The sequence below is a fragment of the Parasteatoda tepidariorum genome, chromosome 4 (genome assembly GCF_043381705.1).
Source record: "Parasteatoda tepidariorum isolate YZ-2023 chromosome 4, CAS_Ptep_4.0, whole genome shotgun sequence".
Classification (NCBI taxonomy): Eukaryota; Metazoa; Arthropoda; class Arachnida; order Araneae; family Theridiidae; genus Parasteatoda; species Parasteatoda tepidariorum.
This window is the reverse complement of record NC_092207.1, coordinates 14,333,187-14,351,840: the sequence shown is the minus strand read 5'-3', so window position 1 is coordinate 14,351,840 and position 18,654 is coordinate 14,333,187. Positions and strand designations below refer to the sequence as shown.

General features: G+C 30.0%; 1 protein-coding gene across 2 annotated transcripts in view; it reads right to left on the bottom strand.

The window, feature by feature from the left end:
* The window catches only part of LOC107441408 (prostaglandin E2 receptor EP3 subtype-like), a 63,744-nt gene that overhangs the window by 8,537 nt on the left and 36,553 nt on the right, over positions 1-18,654 (bottom strand). For both annotated transcript variants that reach the window (XM_016054648.3, XM_016054650.3), the window contains exon 2: positions 1,173-1,589. In XM_016054648.3, coding sequence (XP_015910134.1) covers positions 1,173-1,589 — 417 coding nt within the window. The remainder of the gene's footprint in view (positions 1-1,172; positions 1,590-18,654) is intronic.

Below are 18,654 nucleotides of genomic sequence, written 5' to 3'. Positions count from 1 at the left end.
AACATTAGGAGGTTCGTCACCTGCATACATCCCACTAGTTTATTTCAAAATTGGCGAGTCACACTTCCCTAGTTTCCCTTGTTAGTGTTAATTTGACGTTTTCTAGTTATTGTCAAAACTTGCATTCATACGACTCAAAAATAGCTGATTTATTGTAATTTAATGATTTGGTGAGCAATATAGAGAGCATAACAAATTAGTCTCCAGATCATTCAATATCGATGTAACAAGCATTTCTCAGTCTATTTCAATGCAATTTTTAACGATGCTACTCATTTTAAATGACCGAGTTAAAATAGCTCAACTTGAGTTAAATTTTACTCATTTGTCTGGATAAAAGAAGTCTTATCATCTTGAGTTAAATTCACTCGAGTCAAAGAGTCAAATGAACTAACTCAAGTTAGAATGCATAATTTGAACGTGAACTTGAATGGATTATTATAATTTTTGATTGGCCATCAGTATCACTTGAGTGGATCGTTTTAACTCAAATTTGAGTTAATTTTAGTCAGTGTCAGTTTTAATTCATAATCATCATCATCATTCGAATGCTTCACTTTAACTCGAACTAGAGTGAATTTCAACCATATTTGATAGACTATTTGCATAACTTAAATGCATGATTTCAACTCGAACTTGAGTGAATATCAAATTAATTTAAACTCCTCATCGAATTAATTTAACATTAAAATAATTTAGATAAATAAGAGTACCATTTGAAATGCGTACAAACAGCTAATTTACAATGGAAAAGGCATCCCTAACGGCGTATGATGATGTTTCCGAACATTGGCTATTTACCTTGCGATTCCTCACAATGTCCTCATAATGTGCCCGACATCCCTTCCAAGTATGCATGCACTGAACGGAATCACTATGAACTATTTGTAAAAACTGTGAAAGTAACGTATCTCGACTATAATATAACATGTAAAAATATAAATAGATTGTTATAAAAGCGAAAGTTATGCAAATGTAAGCGAGGAATCGATATTCTAAATATCTTTTAACGTAGTTTATAAATGTAGCAGATCATCGATTGCTTTTTTATTTCGTTTATTTTTACCCAAACAGACATCGATAAAAAAAAGAGTTTAAATAAGAAAAAGTCATGTAATTATTTAAAACTCAATCAAACTACAAATTTCAAATTACATTTTGTGATGACTCACCATTTGCGGCACCCAACATGCCACAAAAAAGATGCACAGAATGACCATCAGCTTTGCAAAGGATAACTCTTCAGGTGTGGTGTGGTTGAAGGATAACTCCCTGCTATCTTTTCGGACAGTTGTTCTCCCGCAGTGAGCCAGACTCTTGCGTCCCATTCTGCAGAGCGCCCGGACGACTGCTAAGTTGCAACATACGATCACCAAGCAGAGCCAACATCCAAAAGCGAAGACGACGAATGCGTAGACAATGTCTGACAGTTCACTGGCTGATCGATATCGCTTACATCGAGATCTTCCAGTAATCGACGTGCTTTCATCGTAATACAACCCAAAGCCGGTGAAGGGTAAGCACACAAGAAATAAGGCAATCATCCATAATGTGAAGATGGCCCGTTTGATAAGTGCGTGTGTCACATGCTGTGAAAAAAGAGAAACATGAGAATTAGTGTAACAAAAAATTACTAAACTAAGCCCCAACGCATAAAACATAGATGCATTTTTTAATCAATATGATATAGTTATATGGTGGAAGTGACCTATTGATGTCTCTAACAGCAATGGATTAGCCACTATGGTACAGTGGTTAAAGTCACTGAGCTGACATTGTGAAAGACAGGGGTTCGATCTTCAGGGGCGGCTTGAAGCCAACCCAGTTGCACACCGATGGATACTAGCTTGTCAAGGAAATAAAGACAGCTTGTGTGTAAGGCTGACCACATTGTCGCAATCATGTCGTTGGTTACGGAATTGTGAGGCTTTAATCGTCATGATCTTCTAAATCTCATCGAGCTGATGCGAGACTGTTTTTATTTACTTTTCATCAGCAATGACTGATGGAAAGTTGTGTTTCAAAGTGTCGTATTACCGCTTGCCTCGCCCTCTACAGGAATTGTGTGTATTGTACAGGAATTGAGTCATTAAACTGAATTCAATGTTCTAGAAAAACCATAATATTTTTTGATATTGGATGTAATACATCGAATCAGACGTGAGTCACCTAGAAAGAGGTGGAAGGTCCAATCACTGTTTTTGTGACGTCACACATTACGATCCTTACACGTTTCTATCTTAGGAGAGAAATCAGTATCTTAGTACAAAAGCTGAATGATATTTTACTGCTCTTATTTTTCTAATGAAATCAAGGCTTTTCAACATAATTGTGCAAAAAAAGTATTAAGTAATAATCTAATTTTTAGAAATATTACCGTTTTTTAATGACTAATTTTGTAATGAAATGAAAACTTTTTCTGAAATTTACCTTTAAATTGCCTTAGAGTAATAAAAGCAGCATCTGTTTTTAAATACATTATCTTTTAGCCTAATTAAATAAGTGTTTTTGACTGGCAGTAATTCGGATTAAAATGTAATTCTAAGTTCGAATTTAATTTGTTTCAAGCATAAATTATTAAAAATATAATTCAAGGTTGATTTAGTTACTTTAAAAATGATTTTAATAAATATTTTTCAGGCGTTTTTGATTGCATTTGAACACATAATTAATATGTATCGCATTTTTTTCTATTTATTTACGTAATATAACACATTTTAAGTTTTATTTTAAAATTCAAACTTTCCGATCATCATTACATTAAATTTGGATAAAATGACGAAAATATTTCTGTAACGTTTTTTTCTTCTTCTTTAATTTGAGCCCCCTTTACATTTCTTAATTTTCTCAATGCATTAAGATAAAGCGGGATAATAATAATGACAAGAAATAACATTAACACTAAGAGTTCAGGACTTTCTATAGTGATGATGATTGCTGCATATTCTTCATATTTTAAGGGCTGAAAATTTAAAAATGGCGTTTTTAGCTAGAATTTTTTTTTTTAATCTGTTTAAATATCATAACCTTACGCTTGGTACTAATTTTTAGCATATCCTAAATCTGACTTTCGAATAAAGAATAAAATTTAAGTATGGGGTCCCTTTACACCCGGCATAACGTCACAAATGAAAATAATTCTTTCTCCTTTTGTTGTTGCAGATTTCGACATCAGGAGTTGTGCAAAATAGTCCCAGGAAGAAGCCTTAGAAGAAATTTAATTCAAGAGCTCTAAATCTTTGCAGAAACCCTCCGAATGTGACAGGTGACGCATTCCAAACCCATACACGAGGCCTTATTTGGTGTCGCCAAGTCACTCTTAAAAAGAAATTCTTGGCGACCCATAAAATAAAAGAATCTCAGTTTACGATAACTATCTAATAGAATTTCACACTCTGCTACTTCAGCAGGACAATAAAATAATAACAATTTATATTCAATGATTTATTCATTTATTTATTTTTTACCAGCCAATGGTGAGAAAACGTTTTAGAAAATGTAGAATAATGTCTGTATTTTAGCTTTATTGTAATGTTGATTGATATGAATCCTGATGATATAGAATTAAATTATTAAAAAATCAAAATATTTCGGAAATTAAGATGCATTTCAGAGTGTTTCAAAAAATTTGTTTTGTTTACACATTTTGTGCAAGAAATCCTCTTAAATTTTGAAATTTAAAACTGAAAAGAAATTCAAAATTAAAATTTTTATTTAATATCTATTTAATTACTGTTTAAATGGGTTAATTTCTTCTGTTCAAACGGACACCTTATTTTAGCTGAATGCCCTAAATCGGCGCATCCTTTGGTACTAGATCAGCAAGTCACTAATAACAACAGAAAGATTATTAAATCAATGATGTACTGCGAATTTTGATATTTATTGCTAGAATCCACGTTTTTTTTTCCTTCTAGATATTTAAATTATAAATTTCTTTACCATAAAAATAGATATTGTTTGCCAGAATTTTTTTCTCAGTGAAGGAAGGAAGTTGCAGAAAATTTGAAATCAAACGTTTTTACAATTTTTGTTTTATCTCTATTTGGTTGAAATAATAATAATAATAATAATATTAAAAATAATAATAATAATAATAATATTAAAAATAATAATAATAATAATAATAATAATAAAATAGCTGAAAAAATTTGTTGAATATATTTTATGACAGTGTTTCCCAAAGTGTGGTACGCGTACCCCCAGGGATATGGGAACAGTTTAGCGGGGGTACGCGTACTTATGTGAAATATCTTGCAACAAACGAAAATTTAAAAAAATGTTATTTAAAAACAAAGCTAGCCATGAAAATTTTCGATTAGGTATTTTTCTATTGGCTATTTTTTGCAGAGTTAATAATTAGTGGTGTCAACAGCCAGTTGTGATTTTTAACTTTTGTGCAATTAAATTTCGAAAAAAGAAATATATTATTGGATGTGGAATCGCATCTCAGACTAAAATTGACCACAAGAGAACCGAATTATGATGTACTGTTATCACAGCAAAAACAATATCATCTTTCTCACTGATGCAAATAAACTTATTAGCAAAATTTTGTACCAAAAAATAAAAATAAACATATTTTAAAAAAATACAGAAGGGTACACAAAAGTCATAAGCTTGGAAAACACTGTTTTATGATAACGCACTGGAAATTGCGACAGAAAAAAAGCTTGATTTATTTTATTTTGTACAGTTTTCAATTTCTTTAACAAAAGCACTTTGTTAATTACAATAACATTTAGAGAAATGGCAAATAAGTTTCCGTCATGGAAGACTTGAAAGTTCTCAAAATTAACGGAAGGAAATTCTATATAGTGAGCAATCGAAGGTTTAATTACTTCATTGTAGTGCTTCCCTTTAAAATATACATAAAACTACTTAGAAAATTAAAAGTTTTTAAGATATTTAAATCAGGTTTTTTTCATTCATTTCCAGATACGATTCAATACAAAATTATGAAAAAAACATTTTTACATTTTTTTCTGCTCATGCGCAATATAAAAGAGCTTTTTTAAATACTTATATCTTGCGGAGTTTTTAACGAATTTATTTCAAATTCAAAAACAATAATTTTGTAATTACTTTTAAATTGCTCCGAAAATTTAATTTAATTTTATGGAATATTTTTAAAGTTACAGCAATAAGTGCAAGTAAAAAAAAATTCGTTTCTGTAAAATTGTCCGTATCTCCATGAATATTTAAGCTAGGTTTACGAAATTTTATGTAGTTATTGCAAATAACAACAAAATTAATAGGTACAATTTACAAAATTATTGTTTCATTTCTTGGTAGGAATAGGGTTTTCAGAAATACTTGTTTTCCTTTGCAATTTATTTTTATCGAACTCTCAAACATCTGAAAGCTTAAAATTATATATACTATGCTTGCACATTAGTTTCTTAAATAATTGAGTCTTCTTTTCTCGAAAAATAATAATTATAGGCATGCTGAAATACCTTTGTTTTTTTAATGTAACTAGGGTACCTTATACTAACTAAGTACTTGAACCTATTTGGGGTTATGGGTTAACTACCAAAATAATTAAAAGGCCACCCTTGCCCCTCACGTCTATTTTGGGTTTAAGGTTCAATATATACGTTCTTATAAGGTAACACATAAATGATTAAATAAGCTCTTAAATTGGATTGAATTATGAAAAGTCAGAAAGGCTCAATATAAGTTATCAGTAAGTATCATTTTTTAAGTAAGAGCAACAAAAAAACAAAAGGGAAAAAAAAGAGAAACTTCCTAAGTCATTCTAGTATTAAAAATGAACGAATGAGTTTTCTTGACTTTGTTTTTTGGTCAGCAAAAATATTCGTATAAGATCTGTTTTTAACTTCGGATTAAATTATGAAATGTAATTTTGCGATGTTTGACTGTAGAGCATTTCATTACATTTGTTATAAGGTTAAAGGTTGAAATTACAAACTGGTTTATAGTTTGTGAAATAAAAAAAATGATAACAATAAAAAAAAATATTGTCAAAATTTTATTATAGTTAAAGCACATTTTAGCTTGTGGTCTCTTACTTAAAAACATGAAGTTGTTTGGAAAGAAGCTATAAAATCGAGTAGCTTGAAGAACAAAGAAGAATAAAGTTTGTGATAAACAGATTTTAAAAAGAGTGAGATGTTGAGAAATTTATTACACTCTTTTTTATACACCACCCTCAATCTCAATTTCATGCATGTTGATAAAAAAGCGCGTGGCGACCGCAAGGCGGCGCTCTGGACACTTTTCTTCATGAATGCCAACGATGATAAAAGAAAAACACAGAACATTTCGACGGCCTGTGTATTCCTAAAAATAACAACCATTGGTGACAAATACTCTCATTTTTACCCTTTTTGCTTTTCTTTTTATTCAGTGACCAATTTCCAAGCTTTTTCCCCGCAACCGTGTTTGTCTGTAAAAAGGTTTATTCTCGACTTTTTTGAAAGTGAACCCTAAGATGGAATGGTACCATTTATCAGAGATCATTCAACTACAAGCATTTTTTCTTCTTCTTTCATCTTGGTAAGGATAAATAAGCAAAATGTGTTTTTGGTATGGAAACACACCTAAGTGATTTAGTTAAGTGTTAAAAACAGATGATGTTTTACTTTGTGACTTTCAAGAGATAGTGAAAAATCACGTGTCTGAGTATCACTTCCGGGAAGAAGGATTGAACAATTTTACATCTTGTTTGTAAGCATTTACTGTGTATTGCCTATAGAATTAGTGAACCTACCACTAATTAAAACCCCATTCTTGTTATTTTTTAGTTCATCATTTCAGCATTCACAATTTTATAAATTTAAATAAAATTGATACGTTTTTTTTTATACAACAAGGTGGAACCCGCCTCTGCACCGCTCCCCAATATCCATAATTACTTAACAGTCATCTTTGTTTTTTGTGGTGAAACAAAATTTTTAGTTAAAAACTAAATTTATCCTATTTTCTATGACGTTTTAATTACTCAATTTCGTAATTGTGAAGGTGGAATCTTGTAAAATTAACCATTTTTTCGACTAGCTAGAGTGCTCAAAATTGGAACTCTGTGAATGACTACAATATAAGTTGCAATTGTTTTGTAAGCTGGGCAAGTGAACTTCTTTGCAAATTTACTGCCGGTCAAAATTTCGACCTCTTTTTGACTTAAACAAATTAACGGACACAAAGCTAAGAATAAGAAAATATAAGAGTATAAAATAAAAAATGCAAGGGCTAAATTTTTTAAGTAGATCAAGAAAAGGGGGAAAAATTTTAATTTTGTAAGACTTCAAACGAAACATACTTTGTTAACTTTTGGTAGCTTTTATCATCACCAGAACTTCACTTACGTTTTTTTGAAGTGATGAGCTCTACGTTTTCGATTTGGCAGGGGATTATTTCCCCCCCCCCATTTACTATATTTAAAAAACATAGTTACTAAAACGCTTGTTTTATTTCATTATATATCTTTCCCCATCGCCCATCTCTTTATTCTTCATAATATCGAATTCCTTTCAAAAGAATTAGATATTTTAAAATTCAATTTAGAACAATTTAAAGTTCAATTTAGAAGACAAATCTAGGTCTCGTGTTAAGTCTAAGATGAAAAATAGAACAATATTTTTTTTTTAAAAATTAGGGCAATTTCTTGGAAAAGTATACACATACCAAACCGCTCTTAAAAAAGGCAAATTTCAAAAAAGAGTAATTTGTTCAACTTACAAATTTTATTACAAAAAAACTGATCTAGTTACTGATCATAGTCACTGAGTTTAATAAATTACTGATCTAGTTCAAACTTTGTTTAGTTTATCAGTCTGTATATAAGCTTATCTGTTATATTTTCTAAAGAGAGATAAAAGTGAGTAAAATGTAAAACAGCAAGGATACTATTCTTTTGAATGCTCTCTTATTGTCTCCGCAATTTTTTTAATTGTATCCTTATATAAAAAATCATCTTGAACGGAATGTGATTAAAATGATCCTTTCATTCGAAATTCTCGATGAAAAATTTCAATCAAGAATTTCTCCCCGGAGAATTTGTTTAAGAGGCCTATACTCTCGCCATCTTGGATTTTCGGTTACATTTTTAATTCGTCTTTTTATTTTTTTTTAATTTAACAAACTTTTGATGATATAGTATTATTAGACAGAGCAATACTTTTAAAAACCACTGTCCATATTGGATTCTCAGTGTACAAAAGTAACTAAATTACCAGTCTAATCATTTAATCAATGTAACCACTGAACTGATGATTCAGTGATGATTCAAAACAGCAACTAAATCAGCAATTTAATCATGTAAACATAGAATGTGGCCGGCAAAATATTCAATCTAATCATGTAAGCAAAAAATGATCTGTATAATAAAGTCTATCAGTATACACATAAGCTTACTCCGTATTTTTTAATACTGTCAAAAATTAGTCCAAGGGTGAATTTTGTAGAACTGTCTGTATAATGAATTTAATGTATCGGTTTGCATATAAGTAATTATATTACATCAATCTAAATTTTAACGAAAGTTTTGCTTTATTCCAGACATTCAAAGAATGTCTAAGAATGTTTTACTGATACGTTAATAACCGTAGAAGACTATTTTTTCTGCCTTTAGGGTACATTGCATTGAATAAACCAAACACAATTAATTTCAGGGACACAAGCGAAGAGACATTTCAAAAGTGATATTAAATCAGCGCTTCTCACGGGGTCGTTTATTATGCTCGCAGAAATGGATGGGAGTTGCTAATTTCTAAAATGTTCCTTATCTCCAGAAAAGATTGCGAATGTGGACCACACGCAACATTTGGAAAACTCTTTTAATCCCCTTGACACCAGGAGTCGAAAACACACCACGAGTTAAAATCGTTTGTAAACAACATTGCAGCAATTTGTTCCTCTCAACTTTTCCCAAAATAGCTGAATATTTTCAATGCCTACTTTTAAGAGCAAACGATATTTTTTAGATAATTATAATCAATGATATAAATTAAATAAAAAGAAAATCGCCATTTAAATCCCGATTTTATTAGCTTGGTTTCATAAAAGTAAAATAATTATGATAATTTGTATTTTTATAAAACAACTATGATATTTTCAAAATTCTGAATGTTTACTTTTAAAAGTAAACAAGATATTTGGATGATAGTGATCAACTATTTAAATCAAGGAAAGAAATCGATTTAAATCTCGATTTTAACCATGGTTTCAATGGCTTGATTTTATTAAAGTCAAAAATAAAACAATGATAATATTTATTATTGTTATAGAATAATTATAATATTTTATATTGTTGTACAACAATTATGACAATTTGTAGTATTCTTAATGTTTACCTAAGAATATACAAAATTTTTAGATTATTGCAAATAATCAAGTGATTTAAATCACGATTTTAATCACTTGATTTCATAAAAGTAAAAAAAAAATATTTATGATAAAAAAGCGTATAATAATTTTGATGAATAGCGGCCACCAAAAGGTATGAGTTCGAAGCTGCCGAAGCTTTGCTAAAAGTGGTTCTAAAATAAGTCACAAAAAGGTGGAGATGATGTAGATAAGAAGCATTATTTTTTATTAGGCACGTTGTTACTGTTACTAGCGAGTAAAGTCGTACACTGCGCAAAAAGCGAAAAAAAAAAAATGCCCAACCTTGAATAGCTTTTGATCTAATGATAGATCTTCACGTTCTAGGACTCAATCTTAATGGTTCATCGGGTTGATCTCATATATATTAACTTATTTATACAGACGATATTTTAAGATACGAAATCAGACACAAAAGCTTACTTTCACTGAATAAACATAACTTTTTTCCGACGCATGTAATCCTTACCCACGTTTTGGATTCCTTACTCTCAAAATATTGGGGGCAGCCTCATACTGGAAGATATGGTCTCAATAGTTTGTTTATGAGAGCGCTCCAAAGTTTGAACCCCTTGATGTTAATTTTACTTTTTGCGTATTTCACTATGACTCGCGAACTTTTTAAGTGAATTGAAACATTTTTGCACATGAATATAAAATTCGTTTATCCAAAGATAATCCCATGCGAACCATAACTTATAGTAAATATTGATTATTTTATTTAATAATGGTCGAAGCAATTTTGAATTGTAAGGTATAGAATTTTTGCATCATTTTAAAGAACATAATTTTTCATGGTAAAATACAAAATTTGGACAAAATCAGTTGAATAGTTCCTGAGAAATCGAATTTTACATGTGTGACGTTTTCGAAATTTAATTTCGCAGGAACTATTCAACAAATTTTTCTCAAATTTTGAATTTTATAATGGAAAATTACATTCTTTTAATTGTACATAAAATTTTTGTGTCTGATTTCGTAACTTAAAATATCGTCTGCCCGAACTAATCATCCCCTCGTACCCTTAAGATTGAGTCCTAGAACATGAAGATCCGATCATTAGATCTAAAGTTATTCAATGTGGTTCGTTTTTTAAGCGCACTGAACATAAGCACAAAGGACATTCATGGCACGGTTTTTAATGTATATTTATTCCTTTTATGTTCAATCGATACCCTTTTTCATTTTCGATTTTTATAAGAATTTTAAAATTATGTATTAAGGGTAGTCTTTACGGAACATCCTGTCTTTAGTAGTATCGTTTTATTAGAATTCAGAATTTATAAATGTTCTACGGTTTGACTCAATTTTACATTTTCTCAAATTATTTTTATTAAATTACAAGGTGTGTCAATCAGACTATGTTAAAAATACGGTTTTTAAAAGGATTTAAAAACATATTCATATTTCATTATGTTGAGTTCATTATATTCTACTATTTATTGTAAAAATACATTCTCAATTGAGACTATATAATAGTTTCTACCACTTAGTCCATCCCTGGAAAGTGAGACGCAAGATAAATATCTACACTTAAGAACAAATTCCACATACATTTTGTGGCAATATACTCTGCAATAGTCTGCAGATTGACGTACTGAGTACATAAAACTGAAACATATGACGACATCAGGCGACGAACACAATTTAAATCGCGACAGATCTGTCTGATTGGAAATCCTAAATCACAGAACTTATTCCAATATCGTTTCCAATCCGAATTTCATTCCAAACTAACTTTTAAAATTTGTGTTTGTCTCCAACTGTCTCAATATATTTTATTGATCGGTTTTAGAATTTACAAGTGGTTGTAGATTTGGTATCGTCAATGAGTTTTGTTTGAATATAGTTTTGGTTTGAGTCTTGTAATTGGTTTAAATTTTAAAGGGCATTGATCTAAAAACTATATTATAGAAAAAAATGTTATCATTTTTTTATATATTCATGCACTTTATTCATGTTTTGCATATATTATATTTATTCATATATTATATTCGTAATTTTTTTTTGCTTACGTTTTTTTCTATTTTGTATTTACTCATACATTATTCATATAGAATTCATTTCATATTTATTCAAATAGGAGAAGGTTGCTATCGTTGTGCCTCACTTGTTTTTAGCAATTAATTTAAACATCAAATTTGGAAATTTTATAGTTTTGTACATGTTAATGTGATTATTGTAATATTATAATGCAATTATATTGCTTATAATAAGAAAACAATCCAATCAACGTATGCAACTAAAATAATGAATATAAATTGTAAAATATTTGCACTATTACTAAATAATCTCTTGTCTAAATTAATTACAATATTCAAGTTAAGATTGTTAAACAAATGAGATTGTTAGTGCACGAAAATCTGATTGCTAGATAAAAAGTTATTAAGATGCTCCGTTTTTCCTTTTGTGAACTTAACAACTAAAATAATGATTTAAGAACGCTCATAATTGTATATTTAAAAAAAAACTTTATTTAGCTTGGATTTTAAACAAACAAGCATTCAAATTAAATTTTGTGCAAAAGAGTATTTTTTTAAATTTTTTAAAAAATTTTTTTATAATAATGATAAATATTATTTTGATAAAAATAAAACATGTTTTGCTTTCATTTGGGACTTTTTTATATTTTATTTAGGAGAATATAGTTTAAAAAGTTCTCTTCAAACGCAATAGCGATAGTAACCGGAAATTCCGGAAGCCATATCTGAATCAACCTAATAATTGTTTTAATTGGCAAGGGGCCTTTTAAGGAAACATTTCCAATAATAAAAATCCGTTAATAAGTTTGTTGGGTTAAATAATTTCTTTTCCCTTTTTTTTTGATAATTATAAATATTTTGATAAGTGCACAGAGCGCTAAATATATAAATTTCCAGGATTGTCAGTAAAATGAATTTAAACAACTATGCTCATTTAGAAAATTAATATTTATATGTGAAAAAAAAACGAACAAATAGCGTTATCAATCTCTGATGAAGCATTATTGAAGCATTAGCGAAGCAAAGCAGGGATTAAAAACATCCAAAACCAGTTTAGTTTTGAAATTGACATTAGGAAATTTTGATACTTTAACTACATTATAAAAAGGCATCGTACGTTCGAAATTGGTCAGGGGTGATCCTTGAACTTCTCCAAAACATTTTTTAATACATGTTGTCAAATTTTATTTCATCCTGTTAGACTCTTGAAATTTTTGTTAATTGAGACCGAAGTTTTGATCTAGTTCTACTACCCCTTTTGCTTATCTTTATGCATTGGTCTAGTTCCAGTTCTATTTGTTTATCGTATGAATTGATACAATCTTACTACCTATTTATTTCTAGTACTACTACCTGTTTGTTTATCTTATTCCTTGATCTAGTTCTACTAACCATTTGTTTATGTTAAGCATCGTTCTAGTTCTTTTGCCTATTTGCTTATCTTTTGAATTGACACAGTCCTACTACCTAGTTGTTTATCTTATAAATTGATACAGTCCTGCTACCTATTTGTTTAGCTTATTCCTTGATCTAGTCCTACTAACCATTTGTTTATCTTATGCGTTGGTATAGCATTACCCATTTTTTTTATCTAACGCATTGGTCTAGTTCTCTACCTATTTCTTTATCGTATGCATTGATATAGTTCTACTACCTACTTGTTTATCTTATGCATTGTTCTACCACTCATTTGTTTATCTTTTGCATTGGTATAGTTCCACATCCTATTTGTTTATCTTATTGATTTAGTTCTACTATCCCTTTAATTATCTTAATGAATTTATCTAGTTGTATCTAAACGCAAATGTGCTCTGTTTCTGTAAAACTTTTTGAAAATAAATTACTTTTAAATTATTTTAATCCCTGATTTTCAGTGATAATCAATAAATGATTTCCCTTAATATGATAATACTTTACTCTGATTTATGCATAAATTTGTGATTCCTAAGTTGTGAAGATTATTTTTTTGATATACTTTTTATAAATGTTGTTAAAATAGATGTTAGAGGTGATCCTTACAGATCTTCTTGCTTATTTAGAATAAAGTTACAATAAAAAAATATGTTTAATTCTAGTCCAACCAGGAAATGGAAGGAATGAAACTTGTACCAATTATGATAACTGCAGTTCTAGACTTGCTGAAAGATAAAGGAAAAATGTCGGAGAATAAACTTTAAAGAGAGACTCTCCCGTATTTATAAAACTTTCATTCCCTTCATAATAAATTTTTCTTAGAGAGTTTCAGATTCAGAAAAGTTGGCGATTATTTTTAGAAAAATCGGAAGACAGAAAAGATAATGAAAGTGGCAATGAGCCCGCCGAAATGGCGCCAAGGTGCAGAGACACTTACAAAAGAGAAGTTCGATGATTTTGCTTGTCACTTAAGGGTTCAGTGGCTACAAAATAAACAAAGAAGTCCTTTTGCATTGCATATAAACTTTGTTTTCGTATATATTAAGTCGAAATGATCTAATGGTACTGTGTGTGGGTCAATCGTTTTTGTCTCCATCATTGTGAACTTTTCGACTTGTTTCCTTAAGCATTGGCCATAAAAGTATAAATGTTCGTTACTAAAACCAAAAATAGAAGGGTTTTATTATTCCGACCATTTATGCGGGATTAGCTGAAGTAAATGACCGGATTTTAAATATTTCGAAATTATTGCCTATATTACAATGAATGTTTAAAATATTTACAAATATTTTTAAGAGATTACACGTATGATGAATATTACCATTTACAAAAATAAAGGAAAATGTGGGGCCGGGATAGCCTGGTCGGTAGGGCGCTGGGTCCATGTCCGAGAATTCGGGGGTTCGAACCCCGCCGGCCGAAGACTCCCCGTGTAGTAAACTGACTGATGCACGTTAAATCTGTCGAGTCGCAAAAGTCCTCCATGTTCCCATAACAAATCAATACCTCTAGGGGTACTGTATTGGAGATCGATCGTTCTTTGATTCATGTCAAAATTACGATCTGTGGATGAATGAATGGTGTATGAATGGGTCCGCCCTATAAACGGATGTGACGTATGGTGCGGCAGAAGTCGAATTCTTGGCTATATATGCGCCACTGGAAAACAAGAGCAATCGCACCCCCTCTTCCTAAACAGGCATACGTCAACAACAACAACAAAGAAAAATGTACGGAACTCTCAATGTATGCCCTTTATGTTACTTTTCAAGTTTCGTACAGGCAATGTTCACAAGATGTGTCTTTAAGGTAACCTCATAAAAAGCGATCACATGGTGTGAGGTCCTGGGATATTAGTGGCCATGTGTTTCTACTTATCATTCGGATGCCTAAGACACTATTCATGGACTACCGATACTCTAAATACAGCAGAAATTTAGCAGCGTTAGTGCAGCATTAGAAATCACTTCAGAGTAACGACGAAATGCAGAAAAAAAACTACAGATTGATTGATTGATTATAAATTGTTCCAAAACGGTTTCACAATTTTTTTTTTACCTTAAGCAAATGGTAAAATTCGTGTATCAATTATTGTAATAGTTTCGAAAGTATAAATATTTAAAGTCCGGTCCCATTTTAGGAAGTTTGGAAATGCAGTTAAGAAACCGAAATGTTTTTGGAATTGTTAGAGATGCCGCTTTGGGGCAGATATACTTTTGAAAACTGTTAGAGAGGCAGTTTTGGAATTGTAGAGCTAAAGAAAAAAAGATGCATTTTGCATTTTTAAAAATGTTTTGAAAATAATTGGTTTCAGGAAAATATTGAATTATTATACATAAATGGTGAAAGGAAACATTTGAATTAATTAAATTTAAAGAGTTGTTTTGAAAATAATTTTAGGAACAGAACCAAAAATGTTTTTCTTTTTCATATATTAGATATATCCGTTACTTATAGTAACAGTGCTATTGAAGCGATTACATTTTTAGAACGCTCGCATTTTTGGAATCATTCTGAAAACAAGTAATTGAAAATTAAAATTACAATGTGCAATTCTGTCTTTAAAAAATCACCTACAATTAATATCTTATAAAAAGTTTTAGATAATACATTCGAAAACAGTGCCCTCATAAAACGTGTAATTTAATTGCTCAAAACATTAATTACGTTTAGATTGAATTTATAAAACAGTAATTTGTTTTACCAAGATATTAAATAAGAATAATTCAAAGTAAAAAACAGTTTTTCAAATATCTCCCTATGCATTTGAAAGTCATTTTTTAAAACAATACACTAAAATGTAGCTCAACATATTTCTTTACTGAGCTCATGAAACATTTTTTAAATAGTAATTATAGTATTAAAGTAAAATGTAATTCTACCTCTAAGATGAAGAGTAATTTTACCTCCAAGGTAAAATGTAATTTTACCTCCTAGGCAAAATGTAATATACCTCTAAGGCAAAGTGTAATTCTAGCTCCCAGACAAAATGTAATTCTACATATATAAAATGTAATTCTACCTAAGATCTTCTGCCTTTAAGACAAAATCCAATTCTACCTCTACAAAATATAATTCTATCTCTAAGACAGAGTGCAATTCTACCTCCAAGACAAAGGGTATTTCTACCTCTACGAAATTTAATTCTACCTCCGAAGATTTCATAAAATTGTTCAGCTATTACATTTGAAAATTATATCACTCTAAAGCGCTTGTGTCTGATAATATGTTTAGAATAACAATAATATGAACAGACTATAAGTATAGAACATTGATTTAAATGGCAAAGTATTTAAATTGGTCGGTTTTCTTAGTGGTGAAAAAAAATTTCTAAGCATCTTCGATGTTTCTTTCTATCCTAAAGCAGATTTTTCACGAATTCCCAAAATTGTTACTCAAATTCTTTTTCCCACTCCAAGGCGTATGACAAAAATCCATTTATATCCCTGAAAAAATTGAACGTGAGATGAAGAATTCATAAGATGATTTAGCTACTCTGTCCAGAAAAGTATAATGTCTCTCCAAAAAGCTTGTGCCTCATAATATTTGTCTTGGACCACTTAACTCTATCTTTCTCGCCAAAAATAATGGCAAAAAAGCACAGATCTTGATTAGAAGCAATTTCAGAGGATAGGAAGAGGAGGGAGGATTGGAATAAGAAAATAGATGAATCGTGTTTAGATATGAGTCGTTGAGACATATTTGGAGACTCATTTTTAGTACGATTGACTTCGACAGTTTGTTTATCAGTATCTTGAAAGCTTTGAATGTTTCATATCTTCCGATCCGAAGCTTTTTCAACAAGCACTTTTAAGATCTGAAACTTTCGCCAAGCCAGAGTCAGCTCATAATGTTGGCAGCCATTGGAAATCTTATCTGTTTTTTAGATGGGCATGAAAAGCGTTTCTTTCCGCAGACGCATACTTAGCATTTTGAAGAGGATTTGTAGCTGTTTGAATATTTTAGTTTAATCAAGAAGATGAAGAAAACTAAGAAATGATTATATAAGAAAAAGGATTCATAATTTTTATGGGGAAATTTTTTTACTCGTTAATTCAGCAAGTGAAACAGATTTACAAAGAAGATTATCATTTTTATGTTTCAAATATTTTTGTTTCTATAATCATTTGGCTGAAACAAAACGTTTGCCGATGATTTGTCTTTGGCCACTGTAGGTTGAGGGTAAAAATTCCTGTCATTTGCCTCTCATTAAAATTGCGGCGTTTACTTTTGTCATTTAAATACAGTGCACTATTCTTCTTCTTCTATCCAACTATGATAAGGAAAACTTCAACTTTTTAGTAAGTAATTGGAGTAAAAAGTTTTAAAAAAAAGCAACTCTTTTTTAAAAATATTTAAGGAATCTAATGATTTTTCTACAAAAGTATATATTGTTTGATGCAGTTTGAATAAATATATGCTACTAAATCTAGTTTTGCGCTATTTATGAAAGAAAAGTTGAATTCAACTCTTTTTAAATCAATTTCTCAAATATATTAGATATATTAATTAGATTAAATATATTCAAAGACGTAGATTCTCATTTGAAAAGAGTTTAACAATTAAGTTTTACATTTGCATTATAGTTTGTCACCTATTTCCTAAACTTTTCATCCTTGAATTAAATCTTTAATCAAACCTGGCTATCAACAAAAGCGTTTTGAACGGAAGTACTCATAACTCAAACGTAAAAATCATTTACTGTTCCTACCAAAAATGTATGTTAATAGAATGTTCCGTTATAGTGATTATTAAAGAACACTCTGTATAAATTTATTTCTCTCAACGGTAAAAAACATGTTTTTTACCATTTTTGCTAAAGATGTATGCTGATAGAGTGTTCTGTTATAGTGGCTATTACGGAACACTCTCTAAATGTTATAAGACTCTGCATAAATGTCATTATTCTCAACTGTAAAAAACCATGTTCTTAACAGTCCTGCTAAAAATGCTTGTTAATGGAGTGTTCCTTAACACTGGCTATTGCGGAACACTCTGTATAAATGTTACCATTCGCCACGATAAAAAACACGTCTCTCACCAATCTTCATAAAAATGTAGGTTAATAGAGTGTTCCGTTATATAAGTTATTACGGAACACATTGTGTAAATATCATTTTCCAGAACCATTTTGTTTTAGTTTCATTATTATACTTTTTGGATACTAATAATCTGTGGCTCTTCCATTTTTGAAAGTTGTTTGCACATAATGCAAAAATGTGCTATTAAGCAAAGTATTTCAAAACTTCAAAACAACATGTTAATAAAATACCATGAATCGGACTTTTTTTTCGTTTACTGTGCATTTGACATAAATAATAAAATAAATTGTACATTGTACAAACACACCTTTTTAAAAGTTCCATTTTTCAAACATTATTTTTAAAAACAACTTCACTGAATAAGCTAAAGGAGAAAAATCCAAATTCATGTTAAGGAAGTACTTTAGAGCAAGGAAATTCGATATGACAATTAAATGGCTATTCATCATTTTTGACACGTCTTTCTTCAGAAAGACAATTTTTTTCCAACTCTTCTCCCGGAATTTCTAAGCATCTTTCAGAGAACGCTAATTACATATTTAGACTTGCACGTGCTCACTATGTTTTTTTATTTCAAGGTGTTGTTTTTATTTTGACTTGGAATTCAAATTAAATATTTTTGAAAATGAACCACAAGATAATCGCACATAAAATGTTTATTCAGTGTTTGTGATGAATGGAATGTTTATTTGAAATGAATTGTTGTGTCACAACAACCAGAAATAAGACGTGAGTTGTACCAAACAATTTATTTAAACATTCACACGAAAAATCACAAAATATTACCCAAACGAAATATCCCTTCTCAGAAAAAAACTCTCTTTCTCAACAACACAAAAAAGAACATCACTTCTCGTGTGTGTCTCTCA